This window comes from Manduca sexta, chromosome 22 (assembly GCF_014839805.1).
Source record: "Manduca sexta isolate Smith_Timp_Sample1 chromosome 22, JHU_Msex_v1.0, whole genome shotgun sequence".
Lineage (NCBI taxonomy): Eukaryota > Metazoa > Arthropoda > Insecta > Lepidoptera > Sphingidae > Manduca > Manduca sexta.
Genome location: NC_051136.1, coordinates 15,624,198 through 15,645,973, shown reverse-complemented (window position 1 = coordinate 15,645,973; position 21,776 = coordinate 15,624,198). Strand labels below are relative to the sequence as shown.

General features: G+C 37.9%; 2 protein-coding genes across 3 annotated transcripts in view; both read left to right on the top strand.

Annotated features, from left to right (window-relative positions):
• Positions 1–21,776, top strand: part of LOC115449694 (zinc finger protein jing homolog) — a 253,070-nt gene that overhangs the window by 38,553 nt on the left and 192,741 nt on the right. The window lies entirely within an intron of this gene.
• LOC119190229 lies at positions 4,362–7,156 on the top strand. The gene is made up of 2 exons (XM_037441614.1): positions 4,362–4,558; positions 6,195–7,156. The coding sequence occupies exons 1-2, from the start codon at positions 4,450–4,452 to the stop codon at positions 7,118–7,120; spliced, it is 1,035 nt and encodes a 344-aa protein (XP_037297511.1). The 5' UTR covers positions 4,362–4,449; the 3' UTR covers positions 7,121–7,156.

The window sequence follows — 21,776 nt, the reverse complement described above, 5'->3', positions numbered from 1 at the left end:
AACGGATAAGATACGCTTAAGATCCTTAAATCAAAATCGCTCTTTATAATCTTCAGTAAAGCCACATAGATATGTGAAAGACAAGCTATTTCACAGATATGCGCTATCGGATGTGATAAGTTTTCCTTTATAAGGCCCGGTGACGGCCGCACACTAAACTTGAACCACGGGTTTTTCATTCAATATTACATTAAGGATCGAATTACAATGTATCTCTCTAAAACATACCAGATGCATCTCAAGTACAAAAACAAACAAGTTACATGGAAAAACTGAAATCGATTACCACATGACGAGTTCAATTTTGATTTATTCTTCGTCCGTGCACGACGATTGCATAATTGAGGCGCCTGCACTTGAAACTGGTTCGATATTGCATAGTAGCATTTCGATGTTATACATGTTTTTGCGGCGGGTGCGCCATTAATATGCATTCGAGGCGCGTGCCGGCGGTCAGCTGTTTCTTCTATGCGGCCGCAAGCTGCCACCGCCTTAAATGGAAACAGGCCCCGTGGATGGATTACGCCGATTACATCGCAATTATCCGCCGCGCCGAGAGCCCGCCCGCGCCCTCCCTGCGGCCCGCGTGCGTCGTACGTAACCACGGAGCACTTTCGCGATCTTTGTTCGCTCGGCGCTCGAGTCTCGAGCCGCGAGTCGCGACATTGACCTCGCGCTCGACGCTTATGTAATGTTTTTTCGGCGTCCGTGTGTTTGCCATTGAACTTGTGAGTTACATATAAATGCGTAAACACGCGCCTCCGATTACCGTCTCCAAGTTATCACGTTTAGCGCGATTCCGTGTAAACAGTTTGGTGTTCGCGGTTCGCGAGGCTGCTGTGGCGCGATCCTTTTTATGTGTTGTCATCTGCACATGGCATTCGCGTAGACATTAGCTTTTTACTGCCACCAGTTTGGAGCCCGATACACGAGCACAGTTATGTCGCTGACTCCTTGAGTATTTTTAATTTTCTTCTCACGTCCTTGTAAAAATCCTAGTCGGAGTATGTTGGCAAGGTCCGGTTGGACGAATTCCTTATGTGGTCCGCATCTGTGTCTGTTACTTATGTGTAGCGTGTGTTGAGCGTAGACAAGTCATAAATATTTGACACGCGTCCAATACGTAAATGAGTTCGACTAAGTAATGAATATACCTACAGTATGCATAGTTTCAGTTAAAATGCTTTATAAAACAAGGTTTTACGGTAACCATACTTTCAAATAAATGTTAATGTTTGCTATAAATTATTGAAACAGCTGGATCAATTTTCCGCGTGTGCTTTAGTCTACTGAATTTTACCTGTATTTTAAAGGTCATGTTCATCTGATATCGAAATGATATTCATTTCATCTGTCAATTAACATTTTTAAATGTTCAACGAAGCTGGGCAGGTTGAAGCTGTCATAACTACGAGCTAAATAACGCGGCGGGTGGTCTCCGCAACTATGTTGTCCTCTCACAATGTAACAGGCGTGAAGATTAGGCAAAATTGTGTATTGTTATGTCTAAATGACCTGTTACATGGTTTTAGCACTAGGTAGAAAATGGTTTTTTATCATTTACGTAAGCAGACGTGGTGACGCTCCACCCGTTTGTAACTTTTCATTTGCTACTGCGGATCATGGCTATCATCAATGTTAGAGCCATCCATTTTGTATCGTCGAGAAAACATGAATAAAGCGAACTGATATTTATTGCTACACATGCCCATAAAACTTCGAGGAACTAAGTTAGTTTTGTAAACACCGCACATAGTAAAGGTCAAACTAAATTGTATAGAAAGCAGTAGCATATTGACTTCCATTCGATGTAATCGACGGAACATTGCTTTCGATTGTGCGCCCATAACTGCAGGGCAGCGTAGATAATTTAGGCAGAAATAAATTTAAATAATTTTACAACATAGAAACACATTACAGATGGAGATTAAATTGAATTTTTCCAAATTATATTTTCAAATGTTCGTACACTTGATTATCCCACGCTCGACCCGAGTTAATTGCCCATTGTCTGAACAATATAAATTATGATTATACAAAAGTGATAATCCTACCACGCGCACGTGACGCCACATCCATACATTTCTTTAATGAAAAGGTGCAATTCAACGCGGCGAAGGAATAACTTAAGGCAACATTCTGGGCACGTTGCCGTCAACTACTGTGATACCATCTGCCATAACCACTGACGTGATCGGGCTTAAAAAATGTGAGGACTACAGTACTACTCGTGTTGAGAGCGTTTGGGTTTGCTATCCAATTACGTGAGTTCGTAGAATCTATGCGAGATATGATGAGATTAGGTTAATTTTGGATTTGATTTGTGAGATTATGCCGAATGACAATGTTTTATGGTTTCCCAGGTCAAATGATATCAGAAGTTCGCATGAAATGTTTATAAAATTATTCATTTCTGTATGTAACACATGAAGTTGGGTAATAAATCTAGTTCAGAATTTTTACATTAAAACACAAGTAAAGACTAACAACGTACGCGGGATGCGGCTTCGTGAGCTCGTCTGTAGCGTTAAAGTTTGGTCCCGTCTCGTTGACCGGTCACGCCAGCCATAACTCCTGGTACCAAGACTCTGTGGTTTTCCAATAAAGTTACGGCCACATTCCTGCAACCAGTTCCACCGCGGTCGGCTTACAACGAACAATGTAGTGTGCACGACACTCGAAATCTAACAAATAATGCGATAAACATTTATTGCGTCTACATTTTGTTATTATCTGATTGGTTTCGGCGGCCTACTGCCTTTGGACCTCTGGCAGTCGCTTACCATAAGAAACATAACAGTAAGCTATCATTTCACATTGGTTTTCTGATGACAATAGTATAAGTGCCGGCTCGTTCTGTAGACAAATGTGTATACAGCGTAATTCTACCATTCAGTACATGGATCCATTGCGGGTAGAGTTCCCAATGTCCAAGAGGTTGGTGGATTTTACATAGATTGTAGTTGAACCTCCGTACATGCGAAATCTTAATGGAATGTAAATTAATTTGTTTAGTGTCGCCATGTGCGGGAAGACAGACGATTGTTTAGGAGCGTTGCGACTCCCTTGAGAAGTTGCAGAGAGTGGAAGGTTCTGACTTGTTTGTTAATTCGAGGTTGAAAGCGGCTAATGACTTTGTAATTATATCTTTTATTTGTTTATTCATATAAAATATACATTAAATTACACAAAAATAATTCAGAAACTATAATTAGCTAATGAAACAATAAATTTTCCAATCCGAAGCCACTAAATCAACACTAATTATCTAACCCTTGCACTCAAAATACTCTGTAATTAATTGTAAGATAAGTCGGGAGGTATCGAGTGTGTTCCTCCGTACAAGACGGGGCGAAGTTGGTAAGCGAGCGAAACATTAATTATGCGTCGATATTGAAGCGAGCAACGGGCGAACACAGGTAGCGGGCAGACACTTGAGACGTCTCGTCAGACTAGCGTCGCCCGCGGCGCCGCCCGCGCCCGCCCGGGTGGCCCACCGCCGCGGACATGCTAAGCGTTAGAATTTATATGTTTGTCCTTAGTACTTTAGCATTTCTGTACGTGTTTACCAAGAATATTGTTTTAGTAATGAAATTCATTGGTAAATATTTTCAAGTGATATGGTTTCCGAACGAATAGGTAAATGTCTGATGTTAAAAAGACTCGTGTAACGTTACGAAAGACATTGTCCCACGCCAATTACTTCGTTTTGTTTTTATAATTCTTATTTAACGAATTCTGACATTTATTAATTTATGACTGGTAGTTTGATGCTAAGCAATGTGGCCAAACAATTTTAGAAAAAGAAGTAGATTAACTCCAAAACGTTGATAGATATCGGTAGATAAATATATCCTTGACTATAGGCTGGATTTCTGTACTTTCTTGTGCTGTCCTGCATATTTTGCGGGAGGAAAAAAAACACAACTCGCTAGCTGTATGTATTTTATCTATTATAATTTTAATTACTAAATTATTTGCTTACCGTTCTGTTACACGCGTACCTTCATTCAACATTTGTAACATTTGATTTTTCATTAAAAATTGTAATATCTTCAAAAACTGGTAGATTTATGGCTTATCTTGGTAGATCGGTAGACTGCGAGTGAATTTGTTTCAACCAAAAAGTTGATATGTCAACACTGTTCCTAAATAACAGATTATACTACAGCGTTGCATCCTCGAGATTTATTAATTCACTATGTAGTCCACTTCTCAATGTACTGGGCATCAAGCACATTTTTAGAGTAAAAATCAATAAAAAAGGAACTCAGTTGACTCACGGAGCAAATTAGTACCATTTTCTGCCGTCGGCGCCTGCCAGCCGCACTCCCGCGCTGTCAGCTCATTCGCTTTTCTTGTGCGGGCATCATAACATCGAAACATAATTTATTTACTTAATTTAGACTTTTGAATGCTATTTTGCAATTGAATAATTATAAAAGTGTAATGGGGAAACGAAAACGTAAGGATTCACCGGAATATATTAAGAAGAAGATTCGGAAACTAGAAAAACGGCTACGACGTTATGATAGTTCAGATAGCAGTGACAAAACAAGTGAGTACTTAGTTATTGGATGTAGTGTTGCCCAAATTCAGTCTTGGTCTTGCAGTCTTGGTCTTGTTCTTGCGTTTTTGCAAGACCAAGACCAAGAACAAGACCGCGTATTTTTAGCAAGACCAAGACCAAGACTGACCGTGCAAGACTTGAGCAAGAACAAGACATAGCCTGCAAGACTCTTGCGTCTTGCAGCTAGGACTTAGCGCTATTTCACTGAGTAGTTAGGTGTAACAGTTCGGTGTATAGGTAGGTACGCTTAGGAATTCTATGAGACGCAAAAACTGTATCAAAGAATATGAAAAACTGGACCTATGCGCATTACGACTAATACCATAAACATAGCGAATAAAAAAAATCCGAGTTGGAGGAGTACCTGAGAAAACCAAGAACTGCCAGCTCGGAAGACATTTTAGATTGGTGGAGGACGCATGAGACAGAGTATCCGATTTTATCGAAAATGGCCCGTGATTTTCTCTCAATACCTGCAACTTCAGTACCTGCTGAGAGGTTATTTTCTAAAGCATCATTAGTAATTAGAAAACATAGAAATAGGTTAAGTGATGAGTCAGCCAGATGGTTACTTTGTATTAATTCTTGGTCAAAAAAAATTATATAAAGTATCATAACCTAATGATAAAGCTGTTGATTAGTGTTGTATTTTATTTTTATTCAAATAAATGATAAATCGTAAAACTCTTTTATTAAATTTCTTATAAGTTGAAGGTTCAATCTCTTTCTAGACAGATAAGTATTGTTCTTTAAAATACAGTCAAGTTATTGTAATTAATTTGTTTTTACATGTTTTAGCAAATGTAAGCTTATAAATCATAAATGTTTATTAAGAAACAGTTACTTCCATGGAAAACGACATATAGGTCAGTTGATTTTTCGAATTTCTTATCAAATCTTCAGTTATTTATTAATCTGCTTGATCTTTACTATGGCTATGTTAATTCAAGCTCACAATGTTCCAATTCTAATACGTTTTTCTAAGATTTAAAGTAAACTTTAATAAATAGTAATAGACTAATAGGTAATTGCAAGACTTGCAAGACTCTTGCTGCAAGACCAAGACCAAGACCAAGACTGGGAGCGCAAGACCAAGACCAAGACCAAGATCAGGTGTATTGGCGCAAGACCAAGACCAAGACTGGCTAAGTCTCGTCTTGTTCTTGCATTTGGGCAACACTAATTGGATGTTATCTTTCACACCGTGTTCCCCATTATTTAAATCACATTTCATCTAATATGTGAAATATTCAAATATAAATAATATTCATAAGGTTGTGAATTTTAATAAGCCGTTAACTACCCACATTTTTTGTATATTTACAAAGTGTGTTTCATTTAATTAATTTTATAATAACATAGTCTAGTTGTTATTTTCCAATTACCCGCAATAATTAATTCTCTTAATTAAGTAAAAATAAAAATCTGTATGTACCAGTATATCTTTAAACTTTACAATAGTGCTTTAGTACTGTGATGCGATCATAGTCGGGCACTTTAAGTACAACGGTGCGACCGTAGTCGTATTTAATAGGTTTGAGTACTGTGACGCGATCACAGTCACACCTATAGTAATATAATATGAATAAGATCATGATGCGATCATGATTATTTTGTCCAACAGATAGTACTCATAGCACGAGATCCGTACCCGATCTGGGAAATGTAGCACAACCTAGATCTCCATACAATGGCGAAACAGGTCCAATATTCAATGTATCCGATTCAACTACATCTAGCCCTCGAGCTATTAGATCCACTGTAAATTTGGTGGAATATGATAATGCAGCACCTTCTACGATGGGAGAAGACGTGGCGCCATCCACATCTGCTGCTGACCCAACATCGGATCCACAAATTACAACTATTATAACAACAGATATACTTGATATACTAGGAGAATCTAAGAAAAAACCAGAAGTGTTTGGACCTGGGATTCAGGAAGAGATCTCTAAACGTTGGGGTCGTATATTGTGTGAGGGCCTGGATAAAGATCAGAAGAAAGGGCTTATGGAAAAAATCCTTGTACCGGAAAATTTTCAGTTAGTTAAAGCACCTAAGCTAAATCTTGAAATAGCAGTCGTGCTAATTGAGTCTACAAAAAACCGTGATAAACGACTCGAAAAAGCTCAAAACCATTTAGGTCTAGGAATTGCCTCCTTGACTAACTTAATAGCCTTCTTAATCGAGAAAGATATGGATAAACTTGAGATTATTAAGGGTTTATCCGAAGCAAATCAAATCCTTCTGGATCTGCACTTTGAAAATACGCTAAATCGACGTAAACTAATCACTTACTCACTAGATAAAAAATTTCTTGATATTGTACAGGATGTACAAAGAGATTCCATGCTATTCGGAGAAAATCTTACCGAAAAGATAAAAGCTTCTAAATCAGCTGAGAAGTCAGGTCTTCAAATCAAGAAAACTAACGAAGCTTCGACTTCTAGTAACATTAAATATCAAGAGGGAAACCGAAAAGCCCTACCGCGTCAGACTCAACGCGGAGTCAAACGGGGTGGAGCCAGAAATCGACCAATATTATTTTAGATTTCGTTTTGATTCTATTTCCCAATGAAGATTTACCTTTAGGATAAATTACAAAAGGCTAGCAGTTCTACTCGCATTGTCAACAGGACAACGAGTCCAGACACTGTCACTTATTAGAATGTCAAATGTGAAAATTAGTGAATCTTCTATTCAAATTATAATCAATGATATAATTAAAACATCGGCTCCGTATTGCCTTATGCCTAATTTAGTGATACCATTTTATCCAAATAAAATAGAAGTATGTCCTGCAAGGACGCTCTTGTCGTATGTCGAAGCTACAGTAAGATTGCGATCAGAAGATAATACTGATCGACTATTCTTAACCACTAAAAAACCATTTCGTAATGCCAGTTCTTCCACTATCAGCAGATGGATAAAAGAAATCATGCGTGATAGTGGCATTAACACGGATATCTAGTCTGCACATAGTACTCGCCACGCGTCTACTTCGGCAGCTTGTAGAAATGGTTTGTCAATAGATTTAATCGAACAATTTGCCGGTTGGTCTGGAAATAGCTTAGTTTTCACTCAATTTTACAATAGACCTTTAGCTGAGTATAATGAAAGCGCCTTTACAGAAGCTGTATATGAAAATATTTAATATTGTTACTATTTGTCTTCCAATCACAATCAGGTCTATTATCTCACTCAGGATTATTCTTTATGTGTAATTTAAATATATCCTTTTTTGGTTTGTTGTATCATTTAAACTTTAAATAAATTTCGCAATTTGCTCTGAACATCCTACATAGTGAATTAATAAATCTCGAGGATGCAACGCTGTAGTATAATTAATGGTTAAACAAACTTACCTGTGTGACGTTTGACCATAATTATACGAAGCGTTGCATCCGAAGAGATTTACATCCCTCCCTTCCCAAAAATTACATACTATAAATTTATTCCCTATTTGCATCATTGCGAAATTTAGCTCTAAAGAAATGAGCTGACAGCGCGGGAGTGCGGCTGGCAGGCGCCGACGGCAGAAAATGGTACTAATTTGCTCCGTGAGTCAACTGAGTTCCTTTTTTATTGATTTTTACTCTAAAAATGTGCTTGATGCCCAGTACATTGAGAAGTGGACTACATAGTGAATTAATAAATCTCTTCGGATGCAACGCTTCGTATAATTATGGTCAAACGTCACACAGGTAAGTTTGTTTAACCATTAATTATATGCTATTGAACTTGGTGCCTAAAGAATATATTACCTTGTAAATATGGCCTTGGTAACGCTTTTATTAGAACACTGCTCTTTCGTCTTTACTTATTTTAAAATAGAACACACTCACGCTTTTTATACTCGAAGGGTAGGCAGATGCGCAACTAGTGCAGCCTCTCCGCCGTGAATATTCCGTCCCACGATGTGATATGGAGGGGGTCTGTCGCCACTTCGGGGACAAATTCCATACTCTTTAAATTTCTTTTTTTTTAAATTTAAAATACTATATCAAAATTTTTAAACGGAAAATATTACATTGAACTTTATAATAAAACGTTAAGTAATATCGTGCAAAAGACTTCTTTATATTAAAAAGCCACTTCTACAGTTACCAATATAAGATATAAACGCTAACGTGTGTAGTTTTATATGAAAACAGATCATTTAAATTTTATATTTTGTACAGTATTGACTGTTACTTGCAATCTTATTAATAAACCAATAACAACGGAGCGCTAATACGTTACGTTTACTTGTTCATAATTTTAGAAAATAATTAACGCAAATGTAACACTAAACAACTGTTTAAAATAATTAGAGGGTTGCACAACGCGAGGAAGTTTTGGTTCGCAGCCAAAGATCCGTTGTCTTGACTCGTCTTTAAATTTGTTTCTAATTTTATTTGTTAATATGACACTTGTGCTGTGGTTGCTCGTCGCTGGTTAATTATCTTAATATAAGAACAAAATTGTGTCTTTGTTAGAAGTAAAGTTTTTGATTTTTGTAAAATAAAATATAGATGATTTTTTGGGCGTTATCACTCAGCGTATTGTTAAAAGATATTTATTAATTATAGAATGACTAGGTGTTGTTCACGGGCTTCGCCTGCATGAACAACCTTTTCTGCAAAAGTCCCTAAACACTGTAGCCATGTATGTATAGCGCCTTCTATTCAAATAATCAGATAAAAAATCATTGCCTATCGGGGCAAATTCCTGGGTTTAAAAGAAGCCTACGTTAATCCGGGACATGGTGTACCCGTGTGCAAAATTTCATCCTAACCGGTTCAGCTATTTCGGAGTTCGTGTGTGCTTTATTTAAAAAAAAAAACAAAAAAGTCCAAACATTTTTTTCGAACTTCGCATTTATAATGTTGGTAAGATAAGATACTATAACCATGCCATTCCACACAGTATAGCCAACCCGAGCCATTTGGAGGTGCCCACAGTAACACAGCGAGGGAAACTCGCGTGTTAACACGTTGTTAATTTTAATTTGTTTATGATTTGTGAATGTCACGGGAATAGTCGCCATTTATAATGTTAAATCGTAAGGAAAAATTATAAATAGAACTATTTAAAATCATCACGGAATTCCGATATTATATATCCGATATTATAGATATTGATACATTGTGTTGCATGCGTTGTGCAGATGTGATTTGATATTTAATATCTTAATGTTAATTAATACATTGGACCGGTAGGCGGGAATTTGCAAAGCGATAATGCGTATTCCTTGATTAAACTTATTATCACTTTAATCGAAAATGGTAAAGTAATAAGCGAATGCACGTGTCACACAATAAAACAGTAATAAAAAGCCAACAAGCTAGAATGTAAAGCAATTAACTAATTAACAAGTGATGGTTGATTTAGCGAACATCGTAACAATGTACCGATCTCACACCTGCCCTCCATATATCGTTCTGCCGAATCAAGTCTCGTGAGCTTTGTCGGAATCGGAACGGAAAAAAATAATCAATCACTTTGAATAAACAACACACTATTTCCAACCTTAAATCTACATGTATAGAGTCGTTAAAGTTCCGCAACGGCACAAAAACAGCTGCAAAAAATCCCACTCGGTCTCCGATAAAGTACAGATTAATCATGCGATAATTAACAGGCAGAGCGGCGCGGAACAATCGCATCGGACGTGAGGCAACACGCGAGGAGCACTTTCGTCGCCATTCGGTGATCCCACGAGATCAGCCGAGCGTCGGCCGCGGTGCCGCGCCCGGGCGCTTATACCCGCCGCATAGAGATCTAGTTTGCACACGATACTCCACATAGCATCACGCGATCGCTAACTTGCCTCACGTAGTGTTCGCAAAAAGTGATCCAGAACTAACCGTGGGAACAACGTCTAGATGTAATGTATCGTGATTATGTTTCCACTGGTTGAATAATTGATTTTACTGACCATTAATTAATTCTGATGCGATTGATATGTCAATTGTTTGTTAGTGTTTGACGCGTTTAACGCGTGTGTCAGAATATCTGATGAATTAAAATAAACCCTTTAATATTTTAATATCTAGAGTTCCGATGTGTCAGGTGCACTTCTACAAGTTAATGTTTTGTGGGGCGATACGCTCGAAATCAACTGAATAAACTGGGCATGACTGCGGCACGGCAGCCAAATGATTTTCACTTTTATTTACGTCAAACACGGTTACCGTAGTCAGATTTTAAATGAAAATTTTAACTGTCAATCACAAATGGAGCATCGCAATGGGACGTGTTAAAATTATTTGCTCATTTTTGTTTACATGTCGTGTATTTAATGCAATATATCTCTATTTCGTGACATTTATCACCTAGCATCAACAGGGTTGCTCCTTTCCACAACTCAATGCTTAAACTTATCACTGAAGCGTTAACTTCGACGGTTAATGGCACACCAAGTCCAAAATTGACTGTGACTCACAGACAATTTCGGGTCACTTCACTTACTCAGCATTTAGTTGATAGAGATGCGATGTCAACTGACTTAATTACTTCCACGTTCCAATGTGCCCCGAATATACAGTTAACTCAATTTCAACATAGTTTTCTCTTTCGACAATAACGTTAATTTTCAGATTGAGATATCATAATCATTAATGTTACGTAAAATATATACGATTACGAAAGATAGAAACTGTACTAATCTTACCTAAAACAGTAATGTTTCGAAGTCGACAATGGATTCCATAAGGAATTTTCTCAAGCCAAAAATTCGCCACACTACTTTTTTACACGACATATGACGCAGGATATCGGGTAACAATAAAGCGTATCTAAACGGCAAGTAAAGCGCCTACAATTTGTATAGATGGATATCGTACGAGGTTGTGGGAGCGATTTGGGCTGGCGTGGTGGTTTGATGCGCAACGCACGCGAGCTCTCGCCTTGGGGCTGGGGCCAGCCCCCGCGTCACTCACTGTGCATTAGCATATGTTATGAAAAATTTATTAGCTGGAAGCGAACTAATGGGTGAGATATTGGCTTCACGTGAGATGATGGCTGTTCGAATCTGCTTATTTTTTGCTTTGAATAAATTGAAAATTGGGTTGTGCATGTTACAAATTTCCTTTTAAAAGATTCTGCTCTTCCTGCATATTTTGGATATGATAGTCTACCTGTTTTATTACATTTATTAATTTACTCCAGCAAAGATATGTGTTTTTTTTTTCAGACTGGTGTTAATTAATAAAATCATTTTGGGTTTAGTCATCTGTAACACCTGTGCAATTATACATAGTCTACAATTTCCAGCACTAAATAAATTGTAAACAATTTATACAGAAATGATATCATTTTGTAAACTGTATATTTTCGTTATTAATGACGACCTTGGTGTCTTTCGAGTCATTCCACGTCAAGGAAAGAAGGTCTGTTTGTTGGATAATGTGTATGATCAACCGACGCAGACTAAAGTTAACAGCATAATATAAGGGTGAAAGTTTTTATATTAGAAATTACGAACATCTTTAGTCCGTCTAACAACAGTTTTCAATTCAACGATCCTAATCTCAATCTTGAATCCGATTCCGATAATGAACCAATCAAAGTAACTCATTTGTAAGCATGTCAAAAATCTTTTTGATTGGTAAATTTTTGAGATAGTTTGAAAGAAGCTATTTGGATAGTTTATTAAAAATGGCCCATAATCAAGTCCCAAGAAAATGTTGTTAATTCTACATTTGTCTCCATTCGAAAATAGAACAAGTGCGTGATTTCTCCTTTCATAGTTCCGACTTACCTGTCAATTTTTTAAAACTTTCTAATAAATAAAAAAATATTATTTTTTAATCATACCCAGACCAATTTAATTTGTCATTAAGAAATAACATAAGGTGTGCACATTTTAAAATTATATTCATCCTAAACCTAATTCGAAACTGCGGTAAAAAGGTCTCAGGGGGTCGATTTAGGATAAAATAATGATTTTGAACCGGTCCTACAATCGTGGGAATATCCGTCCTGACACACTCAGGAATCTTCAGTTTGCCTGATACTTCCGGAGATTCTGGACATATTTTAGATTTCAAAAATATAAATAGTATTATTCGTACTATAGAACAATGGTTTTATTATAATATAGACCAGCAGTTGTAGTTAGAGTTTCTATATTCGCACAAAATAACCTTCATAAAGTTGTAAAAATACTAGTTTGCGTCAACTATAAACCGCCCTCTATTATTTTTTGCCTCTTTATCATAGCACGTCCTGAATTAAAATGATCATTTAGTTACAATGTTGCTGTCCGCTCCGTGTGCATTTTCTTTAAATGACCACAATTTGCAGGAAAAACACGCCTAAGTCAATAAAGTAGTCGTAATCGTTGTTGGTGGTTGTTTTTCCACATCAAGTCTTGCTATAGGGAGGGATGGAGTGTAGATCTCGCCACTCCCACCGGTTAACATTCATATTAAGTCGGGAGCCTCCCCCCAATACCTCATACATTGCAATCACAGAAAATAATGTGAGTAAATACATGATTGTAACCATGTAAAAAAAAAACATAGATGGAATTAAGTACACTTAATCGCCGGCGCAGGCGCTGCGCCCGAGGGAGCTCGAATTGGACCCGCAACGCCCGCATTACATAGTTTTTATGACGGCACTCCGCTTCCTTGCTAAATTTCAGTTAGCCAACACTTAGCCACTTGGAAGTGTATTCACGTGCCCGTAATGACTTTGGCAATGTTCGAGAGAATATAAAACGGAAATTATAACTTGCAACACTTTTTCCTTTTGCCGGAACAAAGCACTTATGTATCGTGTGAAGTTTGCTATTGTAATTTAAATGAAAATTTAAGGAACGTTAAGTTATTATCATCTTTTTATATGTACAGGCATGGCACTTTGATTTCATTGCACTCGATGGTAAGCGCAGTGGAGTCCACAGAGTGATGAAAGGCAAGAGATGATAATCCCTTTGCCAGTTGACATAATTATGTGGGCTTGTTTGACACTGGATATACACGGACTGATCCTGGAACGCGATACACGTTGGCCAGCGTGGTAGGTTTTACACCTTGTGTACGATATTTTGAGGGTAAAAGGATTATAACGCATTGCCTGTCGCAACTACGCTAGTTCTTTAGACGTTAAATATATAATTTCCTTAAATGCTCATTAATTGCAATTGCATTCAAACAATGCCCGCATACTGTTTCGTGGTAAAAATGTAGTGGCCGTATTTAGACAATTTTATATTCTATATAACTATCAGCTTATGAAGCAACCGCGGGCTATAATAACTCGCTAATTTAAACATGTGAGCAAGCAGTCAGACGTAAATCTGGATCTAGCCCTAACAGATTTAATCTCGCCGGTGATGGGGAATCTATCGCTTGGCCGGACTTTGATTACAAATATCATACTAATAGCATGCACGTGTTCGATGCTCAGTGCCTACTACCTGTGCCCGCGGGTGCGCTTTGCATAATATTATACTAACGCACCCTCGAACGTAAACCTATATACTGAATACTAAGTGCGGATTAGATGCACTAACTAGTACATCAACTAATCTAGTCAATTTGTGTAATGTTTTTAGTCATAACTATATCCTAGATAGTGGTCTTTCGAGGCGGATTTTACTAACAAATATCTTATTTTGTAGCTTATTGATTTTAGAAATAATATTTTATTCGCTCCGATAACACAATAATCCATTACATCAGTTTACTACAGGATGTTGGCCAGAATTCTTAGATATTTGTTTTACCATGTACAGGAAATTACATAAAAATTGGGTTTTGATGGAAATTCAGCCCAAGTAACTCCGTTCAAGATGTACTTACAGATGCCTATATACGAGGTGTTTTATTTCAGTTTTTATCGTCGGGTTTTACAGAAAAACTAATAAAAAATATTATCTGAAACTCTGTTGACAATAGCAATAAAACTTTACTTTTGTTTTTACGATAATTACAGTTAAAAACCTGCTCTAAAAACTTATTTTTTTTGTAAATGTTATCCCGAGATACGCAAAACCCCGGTTATGTTTAAATAACACGTTAACGAAGCGCGTATGTCATAACAGTTGCATCGACTTTCTCATTTCCTACACAGCACACGCCCACCTTTTAGGCTCGGGGCCTCATATTTTCTTATAAAATACAGGGCAGCGGAGTGCGTGTTCTTTTGTGGATGTTTTGTTCACAATGGGCCGGTTTCATTATGCAGGCCCGATGAAAAAGGAACGAAACAGATGTACGACTAGGTTGCGGTGCGGCGCGATGCTTGATGCATAGCGAACAATGGTCACGAAACGACGATCGATCCGAGGCTTTTGTGAACCGAGGGCTAGTGAAACGACTCCCGACAGCTGGCGGTGAGGCAGAGACAGTACTCCTCAAGGTACTGCTCGGGATTGAGTGATCTGGATGTAATCGGAAAAACGATCGAAAAGAGATTCATTTCAAAGTGTTACCTTGTTTTAGATGAAAAGAATATAATGCAATTTCGATGGTAAATTTCCAAGAAAGTTTGTGTTCAACATTATTACGCATAAGAAAACTCAAGCAGATATATAGAAGATCCAAGAATACCATATGGCTAATTGTATTCACATTCATATCAAAACAATCCCGCATCGACAATGGCGTAGTCGGAAGCACATTTCATAACATAACGGTGTAGGAATTAGTGAACAAAGAAGTCGTTCTGGCCGTCATTACGTTTTTACAATCACGTCTTGTTTCGCGGATCTTATTGTGTAAAGTGTAGGGGTCATTTCGGGTTGTCAGTTGCGTTTAAAGCGACGGCTCCCGGCAGACGCGCGGCGCGGCGGTCGCGTGCGTGCGCGCCCGCAGCGAGCGGACGCGGCGAAATTACCTGCACTTATCTACAGACGGGCCATTAGGCTGTTTCGCGTGCACCCGAAGAGGATTTCGTACGTTTGTTCCGGGCTCGACGTTGCCTCAAATTATGTAAAAAAGAAAATGAAACCAACTACGGAGCAATAGAGTTTTTAGCGAGCTATGCTTGCTAAAGTCGCTATAACCGTGGCTAAAGTACACCCGTATTTGCAGCCACTTATCCATTTTAGGAGGCAATTAAAATTGAATGCAAGTGTCTGAAATAAAGTTACTTTTGATATTATACTGTTACGTGGGCAATATCTCGATCCAATGAAGTTAATTAAAATATAAGCTGAAAATATTACCAAAATCCAACTTCGTTTAACGACATCGCTGTTAATTTAAAATCGTGTAATGAAATATGGCATATATCTGCGAATGCAACACGTATTTTTGGAGGTATTTCAATTTAAATGATATGTCCATAATCTCAACTGAAATGTATTTCATTTTGCCGAAATGCAATCAAATAATCAATATCTGTCAGTGGGAATGTGTGCGGAACATAATAGCGCAGGGAAACCAGTTTGAAAAAACTTCCCCGCCGTCGGAATCAACTCGCTCGGTTAATTAACAAACCCTTGATTAATATTGAGTGAACCGACTTGTAAGTTTCGTTTTAAACAAATCGCGATGTAGAACTACCGCAGGACGCCTGCGGACTTAAAGATTTTTTAATTAAAACATTCCCGTCTAGAGAACCCTACGACGAAGAAAAAGACCAACCGGTACCGATTGAAAGAAAAAACGCTGCGCCCCCACCTTTCATCCCTAATCTCGTAATTGTCGGTGGTTTTTTGCGCCGATGAAAAAAGTGCTCCCTTTGTGGATTTGCGCCCTCGTGTACGCGGCCGTGGAATCTGTTTAGCACATCGCCAACGTCGCCCGCCACCATCGCCGCGAATTGTTCTCTCACCAAATATTATCGGAGCGTTCGATCCGCGCGCTTTTTTAAACGCTTTAACCTTATCTGCCCTGTGCCGATGAATGGTAAAACATTGTAAACAATGCGCAGAGTGCGCGGGCAGACGTATACAGTCGTTTTCACTAAATGTCGAACGGGTCGAATGGCGAGACGAATTCGTTAATGGCTTTGTAATTAAGTCAAACGGGTGATACCGCAGCGAATCGAGCCAAAGACGAGGCGGGGAGGGGTCGCAGGTGTCGAGCTAAGGGCGTAACCTTTGCAACAGCTGTTCGATGCCACCGGAGGAAATGGCTACACGCCCGATCGGCCCAATGAGAAATAAGAAGAATCGCTTTTTAATCTATTTCTAATTTATAGTGGCTGGAGGGCACAGATGTTTTATATAGTTTACTACGCGAGTACTGTTATACCGGCAGCTGTTGAAGAACCGATATAGTGTAGTATTTATGACTGGCTGAAGGGCTAGCTGAACGGCGGCGCGGGCAGAATGTTTACACAAGTACCGCAGCCGCAATGTTAATGGGACTAATACCGTAGGATCTGGTGGCTCGCCCAAAGGCCATTTGAATATTAATGTGCGTGTTTGAGGGCGCGGGCGGAGGCGCGGGCGCGGGCATGTATCGCGTCGCGTCGCGCATACATTACGGCTTTACTGGCTTATAAATAATGTGACTTTGTAATGAGAGGCCGTTCAGTGTCTTCAAATTCTAATGAAGAATTAGTTAAAAAAAAATTACCAAATATTGATGCGGAGTGCATGTACTTAAATAAATAATGGGGCATCAAAACAAGATCAAGGAAATATTCAACCCTATCATCGACTTAGACGATATAACGCGGGAATAAGAAAACAATTTAGGGTTGCAATCGGTATCCAGTTGATTCCGTCCCGTCAATTCTTTTTACCGTTGCCCCGGATTCCGCGATAACACCGCTGCAATAGCCGATAAAGACCGCCCATCCTCTTACTTCCGCTCCTCGGCGCCTTCGAAATCCTTTGATAAATTACTATTTCATGTCGTGTTTGGGACTTTCGCACGAAACTTTTCGAAATTCACCCTTCAATTTTTGCAAGGGCAGCAAGGCCGTAATCTCGCCAGGGCCGGACAGTTCGTCGGGGGTTTTTTAATTTGAAGACCGCCCGCCGTGAACGGATTATCAGGCCGAAATCGCAATTAGTACTCACGCTGAGGTCGCCGACGTCAGTCGCTCCGGCGACTTTGCTGGGATTAACTGCCGGCCGTTGTGTGCTGAGCTCTAATCATTTATTTAAAAGCTTCCAGATCTGCCGACTCGCGATGGCGTCGTGGACTGTCTTAGGTTCATGGTTGGTTGGTTTGATGATTTCATGGTTTATTATGTGGCGGATCATGCGGTTGATGGTTGGATGAGTATAGTGCTATCTATGTATATATTCAGTATCTAAGCCCTCGTTAGTGCTTAATCTTATGATACATATTCGAGTTGCAAGGCATGTTCCATAATATATTTTAGCTCGGCTTGGGAAAGTAATGACTCAACTACAATATAGTTGAAATATATATATGTATATTGTAGCACTAACATGTTAACTGCAAAGATATGTTGCGTGAAGCGTCTCGCGACGTTGACGGCATTCAGTTGGCTTGGTTTAATATCCGGAGAGAAATGCAAGAGGCTAAAAGTTAAACTGTAATCATGCTATTACTCTAAAAATCCATACATAATACAACATACCACACAAAGTTATTTGTTACATTGTTGTATGTACTTTGATACTAATAATAAATAAATAAATTGCACGAAGGTAATATTCGTCTAAAGTAAATACGGGCAATGAAATATCTCAGAAAAGGAAGTCTTATGAAAATGTAGACGTTCGCGCATAAAAGCGCTTTCATAATCGCACAGCGGTATTTCCACAAAGCGGCGCCATAATCAATTTCAAACAATTTTCAACAAGTAAACGCCCAAAAACAATATGCCTTTGAACCCAGTGGCCGCGTACAACGCTCTCTATGCCACTTCCACGAAACCCTCCGGGGAACTGTTGTTTCAAGGAATTGATATTTTGCGCCATTTTTCGACATAAAATCGAGACACGAAATTAAGTTATGTATTTATAGGCAACGTGACAGGTAGGGTGTGGAGGTATATCGGAATGGGGTTGGATTTGTAAGTGGAAGTTTGGTTGACTTTTTTTATTGAGGTATATCTTAGTAGACAATATTTTTCTTTAAGCGAAATGTTAGACATTACATACATTAAACGAAAAACAGTTTTTATTTTTGCTTTTGCATATGACGTCTAGAATTCAGATTCGGAATAAATAACTTGTAGAACCAAAATATAATTTTTTATTTCTGTACCCGTTTATAATAAACTTATCTGCCATTGAGATCGCGTCCATTTTAAACCTTTTATAAAACATGTCATGCAACGATCTGTCCGAGCCCCAAGGCATCATCCCCATCACAAAGGGGTGGCTACTTTTGAACTCTTATTTTGGCTCGCGCATTCAATAATGCATCAATAGAAATGCTAATCTCATCTCGGATAAATAACAATGCAGAGTTTTTAGCGCACGTGCGTATCGCAGACCATGCACTGAGAGATAATATGTGTAGTATATGTGTAGTAGTGCAATAGGGTTGCCACTATAAAACTGTGGCTTTTGTAAGAGATAAAGTCCAATTAAATTAATAACTGCTTCGTTTTTGTTGCTTACTTTTGTTTTTCCTTAAAATTGTGTACGATGTATTTATTATATTTTTTAGTTAATAAATACAACACACTATCAAATAATTATTGTATTAACATTTTATCGCTGAAGGCTTGTATAAGTATATGATAAATAACTGAACACCATCGTACAACACATACAACTATTAGACTAACTCAAAGAGAGCTATACAATTCTAACAATTCAAAACAATTATTACTTATGTCTGTTCACAAATTCTAATGAATCTAAAAAATAGTGTCAGCCCTAGGTATAGCGTAGTAGTATACGCACAATAGTTATGCTAAGCGGCCAGATTGGAATTAAACAATAATAGGGCCGATAGGCTCAGGGCTGTACGGGCGGACCAGCGATCAATACCCGACCATCTGGACGGTTCTCGTGTGCCTTTAGCCCTACACGTCGCTGGTTGTTTTTTAACTGTAGGGAACTGTAATTATGTTAGATTTTATAAATTGTATCGGCAGGGAAAATGTTTTACTGACATTGTGATGGCTTGAAGTGGAATGAAGTTTACAAAAGTCACGGACGCAGTATGTAAAAATTGTTTTTCGCGCTATTTGTGTTAATAATACTGGGTGTGTGTTATCTTATGTTTAGGATTGTAAATGAACAAAGTATATGTAAATTAACAAGAAACTTACTAGGTACCTTCATTCGTCTCATCTAATTCAAAAATGTTACTTTTATTTTATTTAAAAGGATTGCCGGTAAGTGATACTCTAAAAAACTAAAAAAAAAAACATTCTAATTCAAAACTCGCTACCTAGTTACTGTCAACCACAACTAACAATGGAAAACTGTTCAAAAAAAAATATATTGCAATACTTTTTTGTGTTTCATTAATTTGAAAACGAACTAAATTTTAATTATAACCGCCAAAAATGCATTCCAAATTCAAACTCTTAAGCGGCAGAAATAGATGAACACTTTATAATGCAAATGAACTTGACAATACAAATTTTATCGACATGCACGATACTTAAAACACACTTAATTTTGCACAAATAATAAAATCACCCCACGCGAGTGCGGCCGCTGGCTCAATATTGCATTAATGAGCCTCTCAACAATGACATTTAAAATGTTCAAAGAGTCGAGCATGCAGCCTCCGCAAACTTACATCTGCCTTTCCACTGACCTTTACGAGCTTCGCAATAAGTTACATATTTCATTGCTATACTTAATTGACATTGCTGTCATCTACAACGTTACTTTTGAATCTTCATACTTCGTATTACTAGTGACGTAAAGTTCAAATTGGACAGATGTTGCGTGCGTACCGGTTGGTAATATTTAAGGGTGGTTGATAAGTTCGGGGGCGGTCGCACGTGCGCTCGCATTTTGTGTATTACCTAAATAAACACGGCCTTAGCTCCTTGCTTTGTTTGTGTTTGACGGTTCACACGAATTTGTACTTTGTGTTTATTCGCGCGCCATAGTATATTCTTTTCGTTTGAGTTTGCATTCATAATTTTATTACATTTGAAACTTTAATTTTATATAAGGCGTACTGTAATAATAATACAGTTTCCTGTATAATAATGTTGTTTCGAGGTCTCCCGGCCGGTTCATAACTTTACACTTGATAAAGGTTTTGTTGAGGTGACGCCAATTTGCATTGTATTATTTTTTCAGTAGAATCTTTTACAGATTTCCACGCCTAGCTTTTCCAGTTTCCATTAATCCAAAAAAGTATTGAAACTCTAAGTACATTTGCCTCCAAAATGCTACTGAAGTAAGATTACATTTAATTATGTGAATTTCTTAGCGGTCGTTTAAAGTTTTAAACTATATTTCTAACCTAGCTAATTATATTTTCAAATAAATTGCCGCAAACTTAGATTAATTGGAACTACAAAAATATCTACATTAAAATAAATTAAAATTTCTCAAACATTCTATAATTTAAAATAAATCAGCGATTTTTTTACGATAACATGAAATATCACTTAGCTAAATAATAACCCACGCGTCGCGACAGGCGCCCAGCGAGATGGTGTGATTAGACGGAGTCACCCGAGCGTGGCGCGCATTAGCATAATCCGCGGTGCGTATGCGCATCGCACGTGAGACGGCACGCGCGCCGCGGTCCCACATTCAAAACAACCCCTTCTGTAATGAATGTGATTCAGAGACGCATTGTTAAATGTTTGCCAAATGTCGGCCTGGCTAGAGATGTTGAATACAGCTTTGTGAATCAAATTAATTGGGATGACGTAGTAACAGAATTGGATAAATGGAAACACCACATGTCGTTTGAATGCTAAAAGATTGTAAGATGATTTAAATCTCGCAAAACTTAGTTGTATATATCATTAGGTTTTAAATAACATAAATTAAAAAAATGCCTTGACTGCAGCCTTAATGAACACATAATTGAAAAAAAATACAATGTCATAGAATAATCTCTAAAAAGGAAATTTATGGTCAAAATTAACATTGATTTATAATCATGGTTTTTTCGCTTGCATTAGTCAATACATACAACTTATTAGTTTTTATAATGTCTCATTGTCATTTACTAAATAATCATCTCTATGTACAATTTAATATAAATTGGGGACAACACTCTGACGTGTGATCTACATACTATTTGTACGTGTTGTAAGAATAATTTTATGCAGGATTTATGGTTTTTTCTATTCGTCATAGCTTAGTTATTTACATATCGACGGTTAAGGGCTAATTGACTTAAGC